The 18,963-nt window shown below is 32.0% G+C and overlaps 1 protein-coding gene across 1 annotated transcript in view; it reads left to right on the top strand.

Annotated features, from left to right (window-relative positions):
* Positions 1 to 18,694, top strand: part of MS3_00002850 (uncharacterized protein) — a 45,841-nt gene extending 27,147 nt beyond the window's left edge. Inside the window, exons 4-6 of the mRNA XM_035732625.2 lie at positions 4,746 to 4,915; positions 7,502 to 7,583; positions 18,007 to 18,694. Of these exons, the coding sequence (XP_035586982.2) occupies positions 4,746 to 4,915; positions 7,502 to 7,583; positions 18,007 to 18,642 (888 nt within the window). The 3' untranslated portion in view covers positions 18,643 to 18,694. The remainder of the gene's footprint in view (positions 1 to 4,745; positions 4,916 to 7,501; positions 7,584 to 18,006) is intronic.
* The last annotated feature ends 269 nt before the right edge of the window (positions 18,695 to 18,963 follow it).

Genomic DNA, 18,963 nt, shown 5'->3' with positions numbered 1-18,963 from the left:
AGCTTCAGATCACCACTTGGTTGTCTCCAAGATAAAACTGAAACTAAATAAACACTGGACAGCTAGGGAAGCAACAGTACAAACGTTCAATACAGCCTTCATTCGAGATACTACCAAATTTAACCAATTCAAGGAACCTCGCAACAACAGTTTCCAAGCCTTACAGGATCTACTCAAATAAGAAGAGAATACGATAGAGGACAACTGGAAAGGGATCAAAGTAGCACTAACTTCAACGTGCCAGTAGGTTCTGGATGACAAGCAGCATCATCAAAAAGAATTGATCGAAAGCCTGAACAATACTCAAGAAAGGAAGAACAAAAAGACAGCAAGTAACAACAGACGACCTAAAACAGAGAAAGTCAAGGCGCACGCCGAATACACAGAAGCAAAGAAGCAAGTGAAGCGGAGCCTTATAACTGAGAAGCAGAAGTATATGGAAAACAGTAACGACATCGGAAAAAGCTGCAAGAGAAGGTAATATGAGACAGCTATATAACGCGACAAAGAAACTGACAAGGAAATATGGTAAATCAGAGAGATCATTCAAGTACAAATGAGGCAATGCAATCACCGAGATTCAAGAACAGAAGAACAGATGAGTGAAACACTTCGAGAAACTCTTGAATAGGCCAGCTCAACTGAATCCACTGGACATCGAAGCACAACCTACATACCTTCATAAAGACGTCACTCCAACAACGATCGAAGAAATCAGGATGGCCATCAAACAAATCAAGAGTGGAAAAGCAGCGCGACCTGACAATTTACCAGCTGAATCACTAAAGTCAGATAAAAAGGTGACTGCAAACATGCTTCACGTTCAAATCAGAAAGGTTTGTTAGGGAGAACACGTGCTGACAGACCGAATAGACAGATATCTCATCGAGATACGAAAGAAAGGGGATTTGAGCAAGTGAGAGAACTGCAAAAGTGTGCATGGAGGACAGCTGATTGATGCGTTCCAAATGAGGACCGACGTCAAATAAGGCTGCTTACTCAATCTCCATTCCTCTTTTATCTGGTAGTTGACCGCATTATGAAGACTTAAACATCTGAGGGGAAGCACGGAATATAACGGACAGCACGGATGAAACCAGACGATTTGGACTTCTATCCCATACACAGCAATAAATGGAGGTCAAGAGAGCCAGACTAGCAGAAGCCTCTTCATCAGTAGGCCTCAACATGCAAAAAGGAAAAATTAAGATGCTCAAACACAATACAGAGAACACCAACCCAATCACACTTGATGGAGAAGCCCTGGAAGAGGTGGACAGTTTTACGTATCCGGTAAGCATCATCGATGAACAAGGAGGATCTTATGCAGACGTAAAGGCAAGGATTGGCAAAGCAAGATCCACATTCCTAAAATCAAAGAACACATGGAACTCAAAACAACTGTCAACCAATTTCAATGTGAGAATCTTCAATGCGAATATCAAGACAGTCCCATTGTATGGAGCTAAAAATTCGAGAACTATCACAACCATCGTCAAAAAGGTTCAAGTGTTTATAGATAGTTGTGTACGTGAGATATTAAATATCCGTTTGCCGGATACCACCAGCAACAGCCTACTGTGGGAAAGAAAACACCAGCTTCCATCTGAGGAGGAAATCAGGAAAAAACGTCGGAGGTGGACTGAACATACAATGAGAAAATCACTAAACTGCATCACGAGGCAAGCACTAACTTCGAATCCTGAAGGGAAGCGGTAACTGATGAGTAACTGTGGAATAGAATGAATTCATTTATTATGCACACCGTATTGTTCTTGCTCTGTTTAAGTTTATCAAGTGACCTGGTTTTGTGAAACAAATAAGTGTTTATTTTTTCTGTCGCGATTGTGAAATCTGTTACGTTAACCGAAGTTTTATGAATTTTAATTTGTGTATTCCAAACAACCCTTTAGTATAACTAATAATTACACGCTAAAGAAAATAAGACAAAAGTGACTACAGTAAAAAAAACCAATATCTATAAATCCAATCTATTAAATTTATTTACACCCTTGATATACTATGCTGATATATCTTCAAAATAACTTCCAACTAAACTCTTTCATGTAAGTAATTTAAACCCATTTTGTAATTATAACTTTTAAATATCACAGGTTATAAGCAGCTGACGAGAATCAAACGAAATAAAATGAATTCATGCTATTCTACTAGAATCTTTGTTCTTGCTTTCTATACTAATTTTGAGTTTGATTAGCCCTGGGGGGATTTAGAAAATGCTTTGTGTTATCTTGATTTGGTCAATAAAAAGATATTGCCTGCCATATGTTAGCAACAATCATGGGAAATCTGTTGCTTAAAATTGGTTTATAAATAATACATTTTCAGATTATCACTCGTAAAACAGTATATGTGTATTGTATTCTTGCATCGAGTTATAATGAATTTTACTTACGATAAAAAATCTGAACAATCATAAACTATTCTTCGCAACAAGAATTGTGATATCAGCGGGTACTCTGAGAGGAAAGTGTTAAACAGGTCCAATTCAAAAGCACATCATGCAAAAGATAAATATAAAGTCAGAAAATTTAGAGACAAGATCTAAACTTTGAGTCTTCAAAAAAAAGAAGGGAAGGTGATATGATGGGAAGAAAATTCCAAATTAGATTGATTTACTCATTATGATTTTTATTCAACATTACTTCCCTTCTAATTCATTGTGATGATTACTCAGTATAGTATTTGTTTCATTTCCCCCTATGACATTTTATTCTGTATCACATACGATATTCTTGTATTCAGTTAACATAAACTACATTCAGCATATGATTTGTTATAACTGTAAGTATTTTTCATATATATGATTCTATTCTAATTATTAATCAAAAATGGGTGTACAAATCAATATATAAATTAGTGTATTTTCAACTAGGGTCGTCGTCGTCATGTTTTGGGGTTAATAAATCTTCACTCATACCAGTCTTTGTGTTCTTACTTTCGCATCGTAGGAACTGTAGTGGTTCCTTGCCTTACAATTATAAGTGATAAGCAATTTTTGACATAACAATCAGCGACGACAAGATATAACAAGTAGCATTCAATTGAAAAGTTATAACAAAATACATGTCTTCGTTGTAAACCTTAAAATTGTTTCATTTCTAAGTTGCCACACACTGAAATTTATTTTTAGAAACGAGAATAGAGACACAGCCATTTACATTTTATATTGTTAACCTCTATTTTGACTACTTATATAAATAGTTGGTTGAAAAAAATCAACACATTTTACACATTTTGACCATTTAACTATTTTATTCATTGTAAGAGTTTTCTTTTTTTCTTCTCGTTGTGTATATTTTGGGTAGTGTCTTTGTTGACATTTGGGCTCAACAATAGACACTGTAATATTTCATTTGTGTACGACGTATTAGATTTTGAAAGGTGACTAACATTGAAGTCTGAAAACTATGTGTCCTTTTTATTCAGGATGTTCATTAATCGATGTGTGTACAAGATTGTCGGTGTCCTAAGTACCCCTTATTTCAAACACCAAGTCATGATTTAATAATAAGCCATGAGATCTATTCAGGCTATGGGTATTTCAGAAGCTATTGATATGTTTAATTTTAAATATCAGAATTGTAAAAATATATCGCCTAACGACACGAGATATTCGTGTATGACGCCCCTTGAAGAAATGTTGGGTCTATTGGCTGAATAACTTGGCGGGTAGCGATACTTCAAAGGAAGGTAGCAGTCATACTTTTTAACTTGAACGTATTCAAATGAATGTAAATACGTTCAGACGACAAGTTTAGAGTAAAGTTTATCGCAAGCGATTGAAATATTCAACTAACGTATACCTGCCTAACACTTGGAACATTTTCCTATCTTATTATGTATTTCGTTTATCTATCTATATTTGCATACTCATATTTTTATTATAATGAGACAAACTCATTGTCTTTAGTCGATTTACATGTATGAGGATAATCATTTGACACTAAAACCCATCTTTTTGATACAGTGATTCTTTAGAAATATCAAACAACCTTACCTTACGGTTTTCGTTGACATAAATAATTCCATATATTATCCACTTACTGGATCTATATAAGTCTGCATTGAATGAATTACAGTTATTTATGTTTACTGTTTGACTGTGCTCATTATTTATTACTAAAATACGTAAGAGTCAGTGAATACAGTATAATATTACTCTGTTCTTCTGTTTCCGTATTTGTATGTCTTCTGAAAATTGCATCAGATTGAGTCAATTTGATTGAAATTCCACAACCTCTAGTCTAGAACGTTTGACTATAACACAGATATATGGATATTGTTTCTGACAAATTCATTTAGCTCTCTGTGGCACTGTATTTAATCAGTAAACAAACAGTTATATGTAGTAGGTAAATCTTTAACAGAGTATATTATAAATTCAGAATCGTAATTCTGACAAGTTGATCACTGTTTGAATCCCGAAACACTGTTTGGAAATTATCTATTTAATGAATTAGAGCTCAAGTTTAATAACTTAGTTGCATTGTCGTTTGAAAACTACTGTTTTTTTAAAAATCTAACTTAATATCAAAAGTTTGTCTAATATTGGATTTCAAGTTCAATTATTGGGAATGTTTATAAGGTGAAGTTTCATCGTAAAAATTCTATTCCAAATATACCTAGAAACTAAACTCGAATTATTACAAATTACAATAATTGGATTTTATTAATCTGAATTAAATTCAGTATTTTAATTATCTTTTTCTATATATAACTTATAGGGTACATATTTAACTACTGTTTTACCGGGTTCATTAGCATCACAAGCTGGTCTAAAAGTTGGTGATGAAATCCTACAGTTAAATGGTATCTCAATACAGTCAATTTCTATTAATAGTATTAACCAGTTAGTTCGTTCAACACGTCAATTGAAAATTGCATATCGTCCAAGGTTGGTTTTTCTCATTTCATAAATCATTTTTAAGTGTTTATTTAGTATATACGAATATTCGTCAAGATTAGGACGAATAGTTTGACAGAAATTGGGAGCCGAGTATAGAGAAGTTGTCATATGTGAAAATTATATTTGAAATAATTTCAGCGATTGAAATTTAAATAATTCCAACGTTTCTTCTAGCTAACTTGTTTGGACTTCTTCAGGGTAATAATCAAATCATCAAAGCTCTGATTATTACCCTGAAGAAGTCCAAACAAGTTAGCTAGAAGAAACGTTGGAATTATTTAAATTTCAATCGCTGAGATTATTTCAAATATAATTTTCACGTATAATGATTTATTTAGTGTAGTTTTAAAAAAATAATGAAGCTAGTATGACAATGAAAGTACTGAATATCAGATTGAAAACAGCGTTGCAGTGGTGTCATGCTAAGGATTAAATTCTTTGAAATAGTTTTCGCATACGAAATGATAAATTATTTCTATTTTGTGCTAAGTTCATTTGATTAAGATTTATTATATTAACTACTTTTGTTTTGATGATGTTGTCTCAATAAATAGTGAGAGACTCATGATTTAACTGAACAATTCAGAGAGTGTCACTTCACCAAAAACCTAATGTTCTTCGGTAAGGCATTTTAATTTAAATACTTTTAAGATTATTCTGAACCTGAGTTTACTGCTTGTTTATTGGTTTATTCTCATCGGGCGAAATTTCGATCGTGCGTTTCTGTACTTATTTTCAGAATATATATTGTTCAGCGATAAGAGTTGTTTTACGTGTTGAATTTATGGATAGCATCTTTCTATGCAATCGTTAGATCACACTTCGATTGACTCAACTGAACTACTAAGTAGGTTAGTCACAAACATACATACGTTAAACGATTGCTTCTTTTTATGAACTAGTACAGAAAGTGTAAGATGAATTTGGTGTATTTTATTCGGCATTTTTGAATAGCATGCAAATTAAAAAGTGATCATGTCAGCTGAATTGGCTAACGAATTGTATCAATTAAAAATTTCTTATCAAGTGCATATAAAAGACTGAATGATATGACATTGTTTCCTTTACGGACTGACGTCAACTGAAGAATCCCTGAAAACCAAAAAGTATCAAACAAACATTTTGTATTCGTTTGAAACATCTCAGAAGAGTTTAGTAACTGAAGTATCGAACCGAAGACGATCAGGTGTAGTAAGATATTTTTCTCTTAGGTCACCACTACTTTGGATATCTAAACAAGATGTCATAGATACTCAGAGTCATTTTCAATCACGACTAATTCTCCAAATCTCTATTTGTTTTTTAACTATTACCTCAATTTGAAAAACGCTTCAAAAGCCACCAATCTAAAATTTTGTCAATGTACTACGTTCTGTTAAACTCACTTTAGTTGGCTTATGTAAGCATTAGTAATACACAATAAAATGACTTTGAAATAAAACACATGAGTAATATAATTATCATATTAACTTTGATGTTATTATTCATAATACGATTCAATGAAGACATTAACAATCCCACACTTACCATTTCAAAGAATCTTTACACTCATAGAGTAGTGGCTAAGTAGTTGAAGTATGAGTTTAAATGATTGAACTATGGATTTAAACCAGCTTTGCTTACTTTGATTAAGGCAGTTCTTGGTGATAGAATTAATCTTTACATTTCAATAGTTACCCAAATCTAGATACACTATTCTATACTTTCTTACTAAGTTGTATGATGATACATTAAACATTATATGTATAAACTATTTATAGTGTGAAAAAATAAGTAGAGATAATCGTAATCAACATTCTTCTTTCTTCTAAAAGTATCTATTATAAGAAAAATGTGTATCAATTATATTGAAATAATAAAAAGCGTTATTTCCATGATGTGAAACAGTGAAATGTATTTGTAGGTATCAATGCCAAGCTTGGACTTCATTCGATAGAAATTCAATAATAAATATATTTGTGTTATATCCCAATGAGTAGAAAAATTATATTTCTGATGTTTATTAACTTAATGTAAGTCACTGCTTCGGAGTAATTAAATAACCGAAATAGGAAACAATACAGAATATGTTTGGTACAATCAAAAGTTAATAATAAATATATTTATTATAATCTCTCACTGAGTGGAAAATTTATATTACTGACGTTTTGTGACTTAATGTAAGCCACTTCTTCATCCACACTACTTGATATAATAAATGTATACATTTCTCATACTAACATTTTGATACATAATTTAATACAGTGAAAGGTTATACAAATTCATCATGACTAAGAATAACTTAACATCAAAATATTCAAATCCAATACGATTTTGATTGTACTAAAAATATTCTTTATTATTTCTTTTCTACTATTTAAATTTATATCGATTTAATGTCAGTTATTTGTTTACTCTGAAGAAGTAGCTTACATTTAGTCACGAAACGTCTGAAATGCAATTTCTTTACTTATTTAGGTGTCAAAAATAGTATATTTATTATTGAATTAATTTGTTTAATTAGCTAATGAAAAGCTGATGCTTTCCTGATTATAGTTTTTATCCCAACATTTATTATCATTATTTTAATTACAGGACAATGTTAGCCAAAATCCGATTTATTTTAGTCAAAAAGATAAATGGACGTGTTGGTATACGATTGAAAAGAATTGCTGAGGTAAACAAAAAATAATAATTCAAAATTCATTGTTTATTTATAATGAAATATTCATTATGTTTTTACTTCAAATATATTTAAATATAACAATTAGAAAATGATCATTTCAAACCACTTTGACACATATATCCTAGTGTTATTAGTCAAGAACTATTCAACAGATATTTCTATTGTTTCTTATCTTCAGCAAATACTTTGAAATCAGCATATTCACTGCATATTATATAATTTAATGAATTTATCATAAAACGGAATTAGATTAACGAAGAATAATCTATTCAGTAATTTCTCGTCAGGTTCTACAATTATCCCATATCCAAATTAATAATCCATAAAATTGGCCAAGTTTAAGGCTATTTAATTCAGACGGGACATATAGCCAACATGGAATAATCTTTCAGAACAATATATCGTGTTAACGACAGTCTACCTAATTCCGTCAAACTGAGAATCTTGCAGACGGCTAAAGTAATTGCTATTCGGATCAAAAAGCCGTTCCTTTTACCCTGGCCAACTTCGGGGTCAACTAGTTAATAATCAATCTTATAATACGGTGAAGTAATTTGATTAATGTTCATTTTTATGTCCCAAACTTATTATCATCTTAATCATTGTTATTCACCATCCACCCCTATCTACTATATCTGACCTAATTCATATTCTTCTACATATTACGTAATTTATGATTTTTATTCCATTATTTCCTCCCTCACCCCATGTTGACCATATTTATTCTGATGATTTACCGCACAATTTCATTTCACTTATAAACTGATTCAAGTTAACACTTCATATTAGTCAACCCCAACATGAACGATTTGATTCGATTTTATATAGCAAACAACAACTGTTGATTCACATATTACAATTTCCAAATGATGTACCCTGCCTTAAATCTGGCCAATTTTATAGATTATTAATTTGGATATGAGATAATTGTAGAACCTGATGAGAAATTGATTGGAAAGAATATTCTTCGTTCATATAATTATGTTTTGAATATAATTGGGATTTTTCAGCAATTAGAAAATGATCATTTCAAAACACTATAATACATAGATCCTTCAATTGTTAATATATAAATCTACCTATAACACTCTGAAATAATCTAATTCATAGAAAAGGAATTTAAGACTGACATTCAAAATGCTTTTTCATAGATTCAAACGCTTTTTCAATGAATAGTTCGGGAGATATTTTTATCGGCTTTTTTCAATGAATCTTTGTAAATAAATAAATAAATAAAAATATAATGCACATGGATTGATTATTATAAAGAGGAGTTTTGAATAACCTCGTTTATTTTAATTCGTTGTGTGGTGTAAACAAACTTTAATTCATATAAATTTTCATAAATAACGTAAGTAGACAGATAGATAGATGAACTGCTGTTAGTGATTATTGATAATCAACAGTAAGGTCTATTCACAAATTACTGATCATATTCGATTTCCGACACGAGCAATTATATCAATCCATAACATGGAGTCAGTGGTGTTAACGCTATAATAGTAGGTCAAATCACTCTTGTCGATATACAACCGTTGATCATCTTTGAAATAGGCAGAAATGACCAACTTTTGAAAACCATGATCATGATAGCGAATTGAATTGATCAGTGTGCTTGAAAGGATGCGTGTGTATTCTGTCTACAATACAATTGCTGATTACTATATAAAACAAACAATACCATCAGATCAGCACACAAATCACTGAAGTAATCATGCTTACAATTTGACAGGGTATATGTTGATCAGTACCAAAATACCTGTCACAAAACAGTGGTTGATTTGGAAAGTCTAACCAACTATAACCTGGATAAAGTTATCTAGTTTATTCATGAATTGTTTTATTCACTGCAAGAATATGCTTCTCCTTAGATTATCATTATATTTTCCACTTATTTCAATGTATTGATATTTACTTAACTAAGGCTTTTTAATATCGATATAATCAAGCTTTCAATATTCTTTTGTGTCCCATGAGAACATTTCCATTCCATAAAAATCATGTTAGCATCTTAATGTGAATTGTTTCATTGATAAAAACCAGTATACAATTTAATTATCATCAAATCTGAATTATTTTTATTCGTCAATAACATATTAAATATCTACCAAAACATCTTGAATTCTACTTCAATCTGTTGGAGATTCTAGATCCCCATCAACCACTTGGTGATTATTAGATTTTTGTTTTTTTTTTATGAAAATTTGAATTTCTTATTTTCGCACAAAAAGCGCCCATTTTTTACTTCAGATTATGTTACTCACTTGGAAGGAGGTTAAATGTGATTGGTTAGTTTCCCCATTTTCTACTCTATTTTGTAACGCTTTCCAAGTACATTTTTATATGGTATAAATACGTTTGAGTTGTGTGATTGTTTGTTCGAGCATAACATTTATGTGTTCTCCAAAGGTCTTTCATTGTCTTTAAATACAAACTTAATTAAAGTTCAAATTTTATGCTTAATTGAAGCACATTAATTTCGTCCAAATTTTATGTTTAATTGAAGCACATTAATTTTGTCCAAAACTCCATATAAAATCGTTGGACATTTTATTTCAAGAATATCTCATGACCAAGGTTTCGTTTTACTGTTCTAATAATTTCTGTACAAAGAAGTAATTTCCAATATAAGCCCAACAGCCACATTACTTTTGCATTCGTGGAAGCTTCTTTCCTGAAAGCTTTTTGTTTATTTACTTGTCAGATGCAATAACTAAACACAAATTGTTAACGTTTATTAAATTCGTCTTAAGTTCTACGTTGATGTTACTTAAAATGTAGAGTATATAAACATTATTCAACAAGTGATAGAGATCCTAACAAATAAAAGACATTTATCAGTTTCCGAGTTTCCTATGAAATTTGACTTGATTATGTACTTTTGTTTGTGATGAGTATAACCTAAGGATCAAATCACTTGCCACTAAATCTCTTCATATATACTATAAAAGTGACTTATCACAAGAGTTATCTGAAGTTCTGTTGTGAAGTAATGACTGACTGGGTTCAGATATCACGGGAATGAAATAAGTGTCCCTAATGGTACTGAATAATTGTCACACTCTATCGAAAAATGACTTGAAACTAAAGATGTGCCACTGGACACTGGAGCAAATGTCCCTATGACTGAGCGTTCACTGCAAAACCTTATATTCCTTTATTCGGCCCCCAGGGGTTAAGAGTGCGCATTGCTGACGCAACGGCTGTCTGGTACTCCCCGATTTTCAATAGTACCTCAACTGAGATCAATCTGTCATGAATGCAAACTATATATCCTCATATGAATTTCTATGAAAAAGTCACAAGCATTATGAGCAGACATGATGGTGACTAGCAATATCGAAGCAATTCGCACATATGACAATAAGGAACTGATCAATTGCAGTCCTAAACATCGCTGCGAATATTCAAACAACCCATACAAAAATGCATGTACCTAAATGGTTGCAAGAAAATAGAGTCAAATGTCCCAATAAGAGTAGATGATAAGCATCCATCATCCTCCATAGCCAAACACATATCTGAAACGGGTCATAAGATTGATCTTAACGCGGCTTTTGTGTTGTAAAAAAGTTTCAAAGGGCGTATGCTAAGGTTTATTGAAACCTTAGCCATACGAAACTTCAAACCCTTTTTACGTATTCAAAAACGGTTTGTTCTCATCTTAAACCTACCTTGATAATATTGGCTTATTACTCATCGTGATGAGGCTTCAAGTTGTTTTCCATATTATTCTCTTTCTTATCTTTGTCTCCCCTTACCACACATTTCTAATCTAGTTGACCTTTTATTTTTATATATAAATGTTCATGGCACGTATATGGGCTATCAGATTGTTCGAAACGTATTGCACTAATATATCACCTACTTCTGATAATCTTCGTCTTCGTACTACACTATCCAAACATAAATTAGGGTTATATGTTCGGATTCCAATACCTTCTGTTATATGTAGGAGACGGAATCGAACCCATATGGGAAATGGAAAAGATACACATGTGATCACTTAAAGTGATTCGGCTTATTATACCATATGCCCACTGTCAACCAGATATAACAAGATAGAGCTCCATATAATCTTAGACTAGCCCCTTCCAAACCAAGCTGTGAGGTGTTCACTCGTTCGTTGGTTGAGTTGCCTTCTAGTACGCTCAGTATAGCTCTCTTAGCAAACGCAGCTGAATTTGTAGTGGAATCAAACTCGGGTAACTTATCAGTTGTTTGAGTAGATATCAATGGTCCATTACAAAATATCAACGTAAGGTTAATTGCGTAGAATGTCCTATTAACTACTCTTGTGATCATTACTTTAAAATCTATTTGTACTTTTTAACTATTACGCGTAGTTATATAATCTATTACATTGTGATCAGTGACTTATAAAGTGGTATGACTGATTTAAAAATTTTTCACATAAATATTCATGCATACTAGAGTAAAGACTGATGACAATCTAATTGGAAACAATAATATTCACTTAAATGTGTTGTTCTATTTTTATCTTCACAACCCTTCATATATGATCTCTTACTGATGAAAAGTATTAAAAATATAAGCAGAATATAAGTGTATTAAAATAAAATGCCAGTATTTTAGCCATTTATTATTATTATTATTATTATTATTATTAGAAGCTTTATTCAACATTATATTTTTGGTACAACATAGAATTCTCAGCATAAAGTATTTCAACAAGTTTCCTTTTCTTATACCTTGATCGATTGTGACGATAAATTTTGAATGATGACCAGTTAGATGTTAGGAGTTCGGTAATCCACATTTGATTAATGTTCATTCGTTTCAATGCATATTGCCGGCCACCATGATGTCGCTGATTGTACCTTTTTGTATCCCGTATAGCGAAAGGTTGTAAACTTTTCATAAACGCGCCTGAATAGATTGTGTGCACAATAGACATAATGATGTGCTAAAACAAACAACAAAACAGATAACTTGATGAAATATCTAGATCGGAGGAACAGGTAGCCCAGATATTCAAGCAGGCCGCCTCAAGATTTCATTTGAATTCATCAAATCGTTAGACAATGACTAGTAAAGTAACCTGATACGTGTATTTTATTTTTAATTGCGATTTATTATGTGGATGTGCCTTCATCTGAGCATTGATGCTCATATTAGAACATACTACTTAATTTAACGTATCGTTTTGTATATATTTTGATTTATCAGTGTGGGGTTGTGGAGATTGGTAAGTTTTTGATTGAAACCATGAGTCAATAAAATCTAACCTACTACTGAAAACCTGGAAGCACTGGATGTTCGATTCGTCCTAGCATGAGACTCATCAGTAATGGACATCTATGATCCCGCATCCGGGATTCGAATCCTGAACCTTCGGTTTCAAGCGTTAACGCTTAGCCTCTAGACCACTGAGCCGTCATCTAACGGTGTTAGTGTCTAGCTTCAACCAATCTACGAAATTGCGTGAGTATCTTCCATTGTCTAAGGTAGGTACCTGTCTCTACCTGACACGGATTTTGATTTACTTAGAGAGTTTGCTTTTCTTCATAACGAGGTTTATAATAGGAAAACGTTTGACAGACTCAATTGAATGAACAACAAATTTCAATATTAATACAATATGGGAACGATATATAATAATAATAATATAATCAAAAAACGCGATTTTTCAGAACAATATGAAATACTGACACAATACATATTGAATGATCTGATCACGAATCTACTTGTTAATATATTTATATGTGGAAAATAGAAAGTCAACATTGATAAATTGAACGAAAAAAAATTAACAAAGAAAACAATGTGAGAAAAGCGAACCCACAATAATAATAATGAAGCATTTTTTTAAAGTCAATTTACATTGAATAGATAACTAAAAGCGCTGATTATAAAAGTTTTGTCGAAATTATTAGTATGCATATTGAATAATTTTATCAATTCTTTCGTCAATAATTATCAGTGTAAATATGTATCATATTTATAAAGTTACTTACTTCCTTATTTACTCACGCCTGTTACTCTCAATGGAGCATTCTCCAACATACTCTGTCCTGCGCTTTTCTTTCTGATTCTATCGAACTGTTGTTCATTCTTCTCATATCTGTCTCCGTTTCTCGGCGTAATGTGTTCGTTGATCTTTCTCTTTTCTCTTGGTCTCCTAGCTATCCACTGTATCCCATGCTTCCCCTCAGATGTTGACGTCTTCATGGTCCAATCGATCACCAGGAGAAAGAGTGAAAGTAATCAACCTTTCCTGACACCGGTATTTACTTCGAGCGAGCCTGTCAGCTATCTTCCATGCACGATTTTGCACTTTAATCCATCATAGGAATTCCGTATGATATTGACTATCTTCTCAGGCACGCCATAGTGTCGAAGACGCCTCCATAGTCTTGTCCTGTCCACGCTGTCAAATGCTCTCTTGTAGTCAATGAAGTTGATGTAGAGTGATGAATTCCATTCAGTTGATTGTTCCACAATGATCCGTAGTGTTACGATTTGGTCGGTACAAGATCGGTCTTTACGGAATCCAGCCTGCTGATCTCGAAATCGGGCGTCTACGAAGTCCTTCATTCTGTTTAACAATACTCTGTTGAAGACATTTCCTGGTGTTGAGAGCAGAGTGATTCCTCTGTAGTTCCCACACTTACTAAGATCGCCATGCATTGGTATCTTGATGAGGCGTCCTTCTTTCCAGTTTGTTGGTACTTGTTCTTCGTTCAAAATCTTGCTAAAGAGAATGTGAAGTATCCTTGCACTTACTACTACATCCGTTTTCAGTGCATCTGCTGGAATGTTGTCTGGTCTTGCTGCTTCGCCGCTCTTGACTTGTCTAATGGCCATGCTGATCTCTTCAATTGTTGGTGGGCCAATGTCTATTGGGGTGTCCGTGGGTGCTACTTTGGTGTTGGGTGCGTTCAGTGGAGCCGGTCAATTCAAGAGTTCTTTGAAGTGTTCTACCCACCTGTTTCGCCGTTCTTAGATGTTGGTGATTAATTTACCTTCCTTACTTTTCACTGGTCGTCCTGGTTTGCGATAATTTCCAGCGAATTTCTTTATTGTGTCATACAACTGTCTTATGTTTCCTTCTCTTTCAGCCTTTTCCACCGTCATTGCTAAATCTTCCACATATTTACGTTTGTCATTTCTGATGCACCTCTTCACTTGCTTGTTTACTTCTGTGTATTCAACTTGTGTCTTAGTATTAAGAGAAGAGTAGTTCTCACACTTACTGAGATCGCCTTTCTTTGGTATCTTTATTAGATTTCCTTCTTTATAATATAGGATTAAGTTATTATAACTTCTAATAATCTTTATATTAAGACAAATTTTTATTAAAAAAACTTTTCTTCCGCATCATTATTTTTTTCTTTAAGTTAAGCAGATAATTTTCGTCTGATAAAATCTGGTCAATTGAAAAATAGCTCTATTATGTAACATTTTTTTATCTTTAGACAATCTTTCTTGAGATGGCGGAGAAGATTTGTAGTTCAGGTGGATGATTGTGATGGAGTTTTGTTCTCTGAGCTGGATGGTTCGGTCGTGGAGCTTTCATCTTCCTTCTGAACGACATCATCAGAACAAACTTCAGATAGAAGTGAAGTGTTCGAATTTCTCCATATGCGTTTCACAGCTTGTTTTGTACACCTCGACGTTGATTGGTCAATAAGAACCAATCTGAAGTTTGTTCTGATGATGTCGTTCAGAAGGAAGATGAAAGCTCCACGACCGAACCATCCAGCTCAGAGAACAAAACTCCATCAAAAACAATCTTTATTGTTATTATTCATTTTTGTAATTAGCCCAATATAATTTAGGTGTATTTTATTTCATCATAATACAACATTTTAAGATACTCAAAAACAAGTAAACTTTATTAGACGAGTTAATTAGTTAACTAGATTACATCTTATATACTTCATTGTTGTTTAAATTGAGATACATTGTTTGGCAAAGTATTTTTTTCACTAATGCTTTCCAAATGATGCAAACGGGAACTGCCGTAATCAAAATATCAAATTGTCGTTTCTTCTAAGTAATATTTTACAGAATTATTTGAAATTTATATATTGAGCTTAAATTAGTTTGAGTATCATTAGAAAAGCTAAACATCTACTAACTAATGTCTCATCTTAATTTAGAACCCATTAGCTATGGGCATCCACCATCTTTCATAGAATCATAGCTAGTATTTATGGGATTCATAATGAGAAACATATGTCTACGTTAGTCAGTTAGTTTACATTTCAGAGTATAGTCACTTCTTCATGATAAACTGATCATCATTCAATGTAAAGTGTAATAACTGGTTTACATCAAACATGATTCAATTTTACAAATTTTAAATTAATACTATGACTCCCGGTATTCATCCCAAAACTGATTGCTAATGACTAACCATTTTACGTTTGGTTAGATTATTTCTAATGAAAATAAACATTTTCTTACAGACTAGCTGTGATTTAATCTTGATCATTAATATATTGCATAATGAAAAAAATGAAAAACATGAAAATTTGTATAAACTTATTGACTAACTACAGGTACACCTTGCTAATGAGTACCAAATAATAGGAAATATAGATGCATGGTTTCCTATTGACTACCTACACAAATCTTGTACTTCAACATAATGCACGCTATACCAAGTTAGTAAAACTAATAGATGCATTGTAACCTGATCTATAGAAATCGATGCACCAAGAGAGATATGACAAAACACTAGTCATTGAACAATCAACTGCAGATACATTTCGGTCTTACGGGAATTCAGTGGTGGCCGGAATAGATCGGTGATAACGTCTCCGAATATAAATCTGGGTGACATGGGATCGAATCCGTCAAGCAACATCATTTCACTCAATATTATGAATATATCTTGCTGAAAAGTGTAGAATATCCCGAAAATTATGTCCACAGTTTCTTCCAATCACCTTACATTGTTTATCTTGTCTCGCATTTGTCTTCGTGTGAAATAATACTATTCTAGAGGTTAGTGTAGTCTCACAAAACTGAATTGCATACAAACATGTATCTATTATTAAAGGATTGCTGTCAGAAAATATGACAAGTATCACTAATTTTATCTAAAATTAATCAGTACACTTTGGAAACTCCATTTTTCTACGACTTTTGTGGATATGCAAACACATATATAACCAAATGATTTGGAAATAATACATAGTAAATAAATAGAACACCACGTTTAATACTTATTTGCATATTAAGAGAATTCATTAGGCTCGTAGAATTGATGCAGTTTTATCGATTAAACAGATAAAACTGAGGATAGATTTTTAAAACCTAGTAGATATACATATATAACGGTTTGACTTTTCCTATTATTTATATTTTCAATGAAATTTGATCAGTTACTACTGTCCTATATATATATATATATATATATATATATATATATATATATATATATATATATATACTGAATGAACTATCTCGGGGTGAACATCAACACTGAGATACAGGCAGTTTCAGTTGACAGATTCCAAAAAGAATAAAACATGTGAGTCAACAATTTCATTTCTTGATTGAGATCATGAGCCGATTGATGTTAGACCACCATTGGAAACCTGGAAGCACTGGACGGCCGTTTCGTTCTATTGCAGTACCCCTCAGCATTGCGTATCCACGATCCCTCTCGCGGGACTCAAACCCATTTCTAGTCTCAATCTAACTTTAACATTTAGGTGTATTTCATATGATTATGTTGAATCACTTGAATGAATACAATTTTAATGTTTATATAAGATGGTTTTTCTAATTTCAATTTGTTATTTGTACATGAAATTATAAAATAATTTATAAAGATTAGCCTCTACCTGTCTATTATTTAGTATCAGTTCATTTAAAAATGTTTATATATAAGCAAACTATGAAGACCACCTATACACAATAAACATTCATATCATATTATTCTCAGTCAATCTAGTTTTGGTATTTTCCTTTCTTTTTTTATGATTGACTTGTTTTGTAGGTAAGCTACTGACAGATCATAAATAAGTAGTTTCAACCTAAGCAGTAATATTATAATGATAAACAATACAGAAAAATAACTTTGATAGGATTATAGTCAATATACTGTAACCACAAACAGAGTTCATTACTTTTTAAACTTAGAGAATGTTAGTTTTGGCAAATCATAACAATAGACTAGTGGATTACTGGCGTTCTATTGTAGTTCATGATTACTTTATAGATCAATCATATATTACACATCGAATGAGTTTTATAATTCAAAACAAAAGATTTTACTGGAACTACGGATATTTCTGTGAATATTACAATCGGAACATAATTCTATACTTAGTTGAATTTGTTTTGATCATCTAAATTCTTTTCATTTTATCATTAAAAGATTATACTACAAAATAAATGATCATTGTTGTTTACATTTCTATGTTTTATAAATAAGGGACTTTATGTGGATGTTGTACTTCCAAATTCTGCAGCATATGAAGCAGGAATTAAAGAAGGTGACGAATTAATTTGTGTAAATAATCAAATAGTTACAAGTTGGACACAAGAAGCAGCTTCAAAACTATTACGTGAATTACCAGATGAAGATTTGGTGATGTTACATTTTCGAGAATTTTTTCATCCTCATGGTTTTAACAATATTGCTCAATTAAATAAACAATTAAAAACTGTATCAATAAAAGAAAGCCTGTCTATGCCTCATTGTTCTACATTGAAATTAAACTCATCTCCTTGTGAATTTAATTATGATCAAAAATATGATATTGATGAATCATTTTCTTTTAGAAATTCATTGAATAAAACTTCTGAGAACACTGTTAACAAAGAATATGTACCATTAAATTTCCAGGATACACTTAATCAAAATATCTACCCAGATAATAGTAATAGCACTATTCAAACTTCTAATGTTAGCAGATTGAATCATGATAAAGTTTTATGTGATTATCCAATCACTGATACGCGATTCGATTTAATTCCACTACAATCACATACACGCATTTTGAATAGTTTCAGTGATTATACACTTGACTGTCCAAAATGCTTCATAAATGAACCACAAATCCAGTGAATGTGTACAAATATGCTTTTTTTGTAAATTAAAATAAAGGTATCATGTGTGCATTAAAATTCTTTCTAAAAATTGCTTTCGTATTATTTACAAATTCACAGGGAAATGTTTAGTACACAGTTATGTACTTTTATTGAGAGAGATAATTTTGAAATGGTTCATTTTGAGAAATTAAATTCTACTTATTTGTGTATTAGCTTTACATAGAGATACCTCTATTTTGCATTCTGTGACATCATCATAATAATTATAGATACTATCGGTGATTGAGTTTCAAACCTGCTTACAACAATCATATTTGATTATTATTTATCGGATTCA

This window comes from Schistosoma haematobium, chromosome ZW, assembly GCF_000699445.3.
Source record: "Schistosoma haematobium chromosome ZW, whole genome shotgun sequence".
Classification (NCBI taxonomy): Eukaryota; Metazoa; Platyhelminthes; class Trematoda; order Strigeidida; family Schistosomatidae; genus Schistosoma; species Schistosoma haematobium.
Note: the sequence above shows the minus strand (reverse complement) of the source record. Positions and strands in the feature narration are given on the sequence as shown.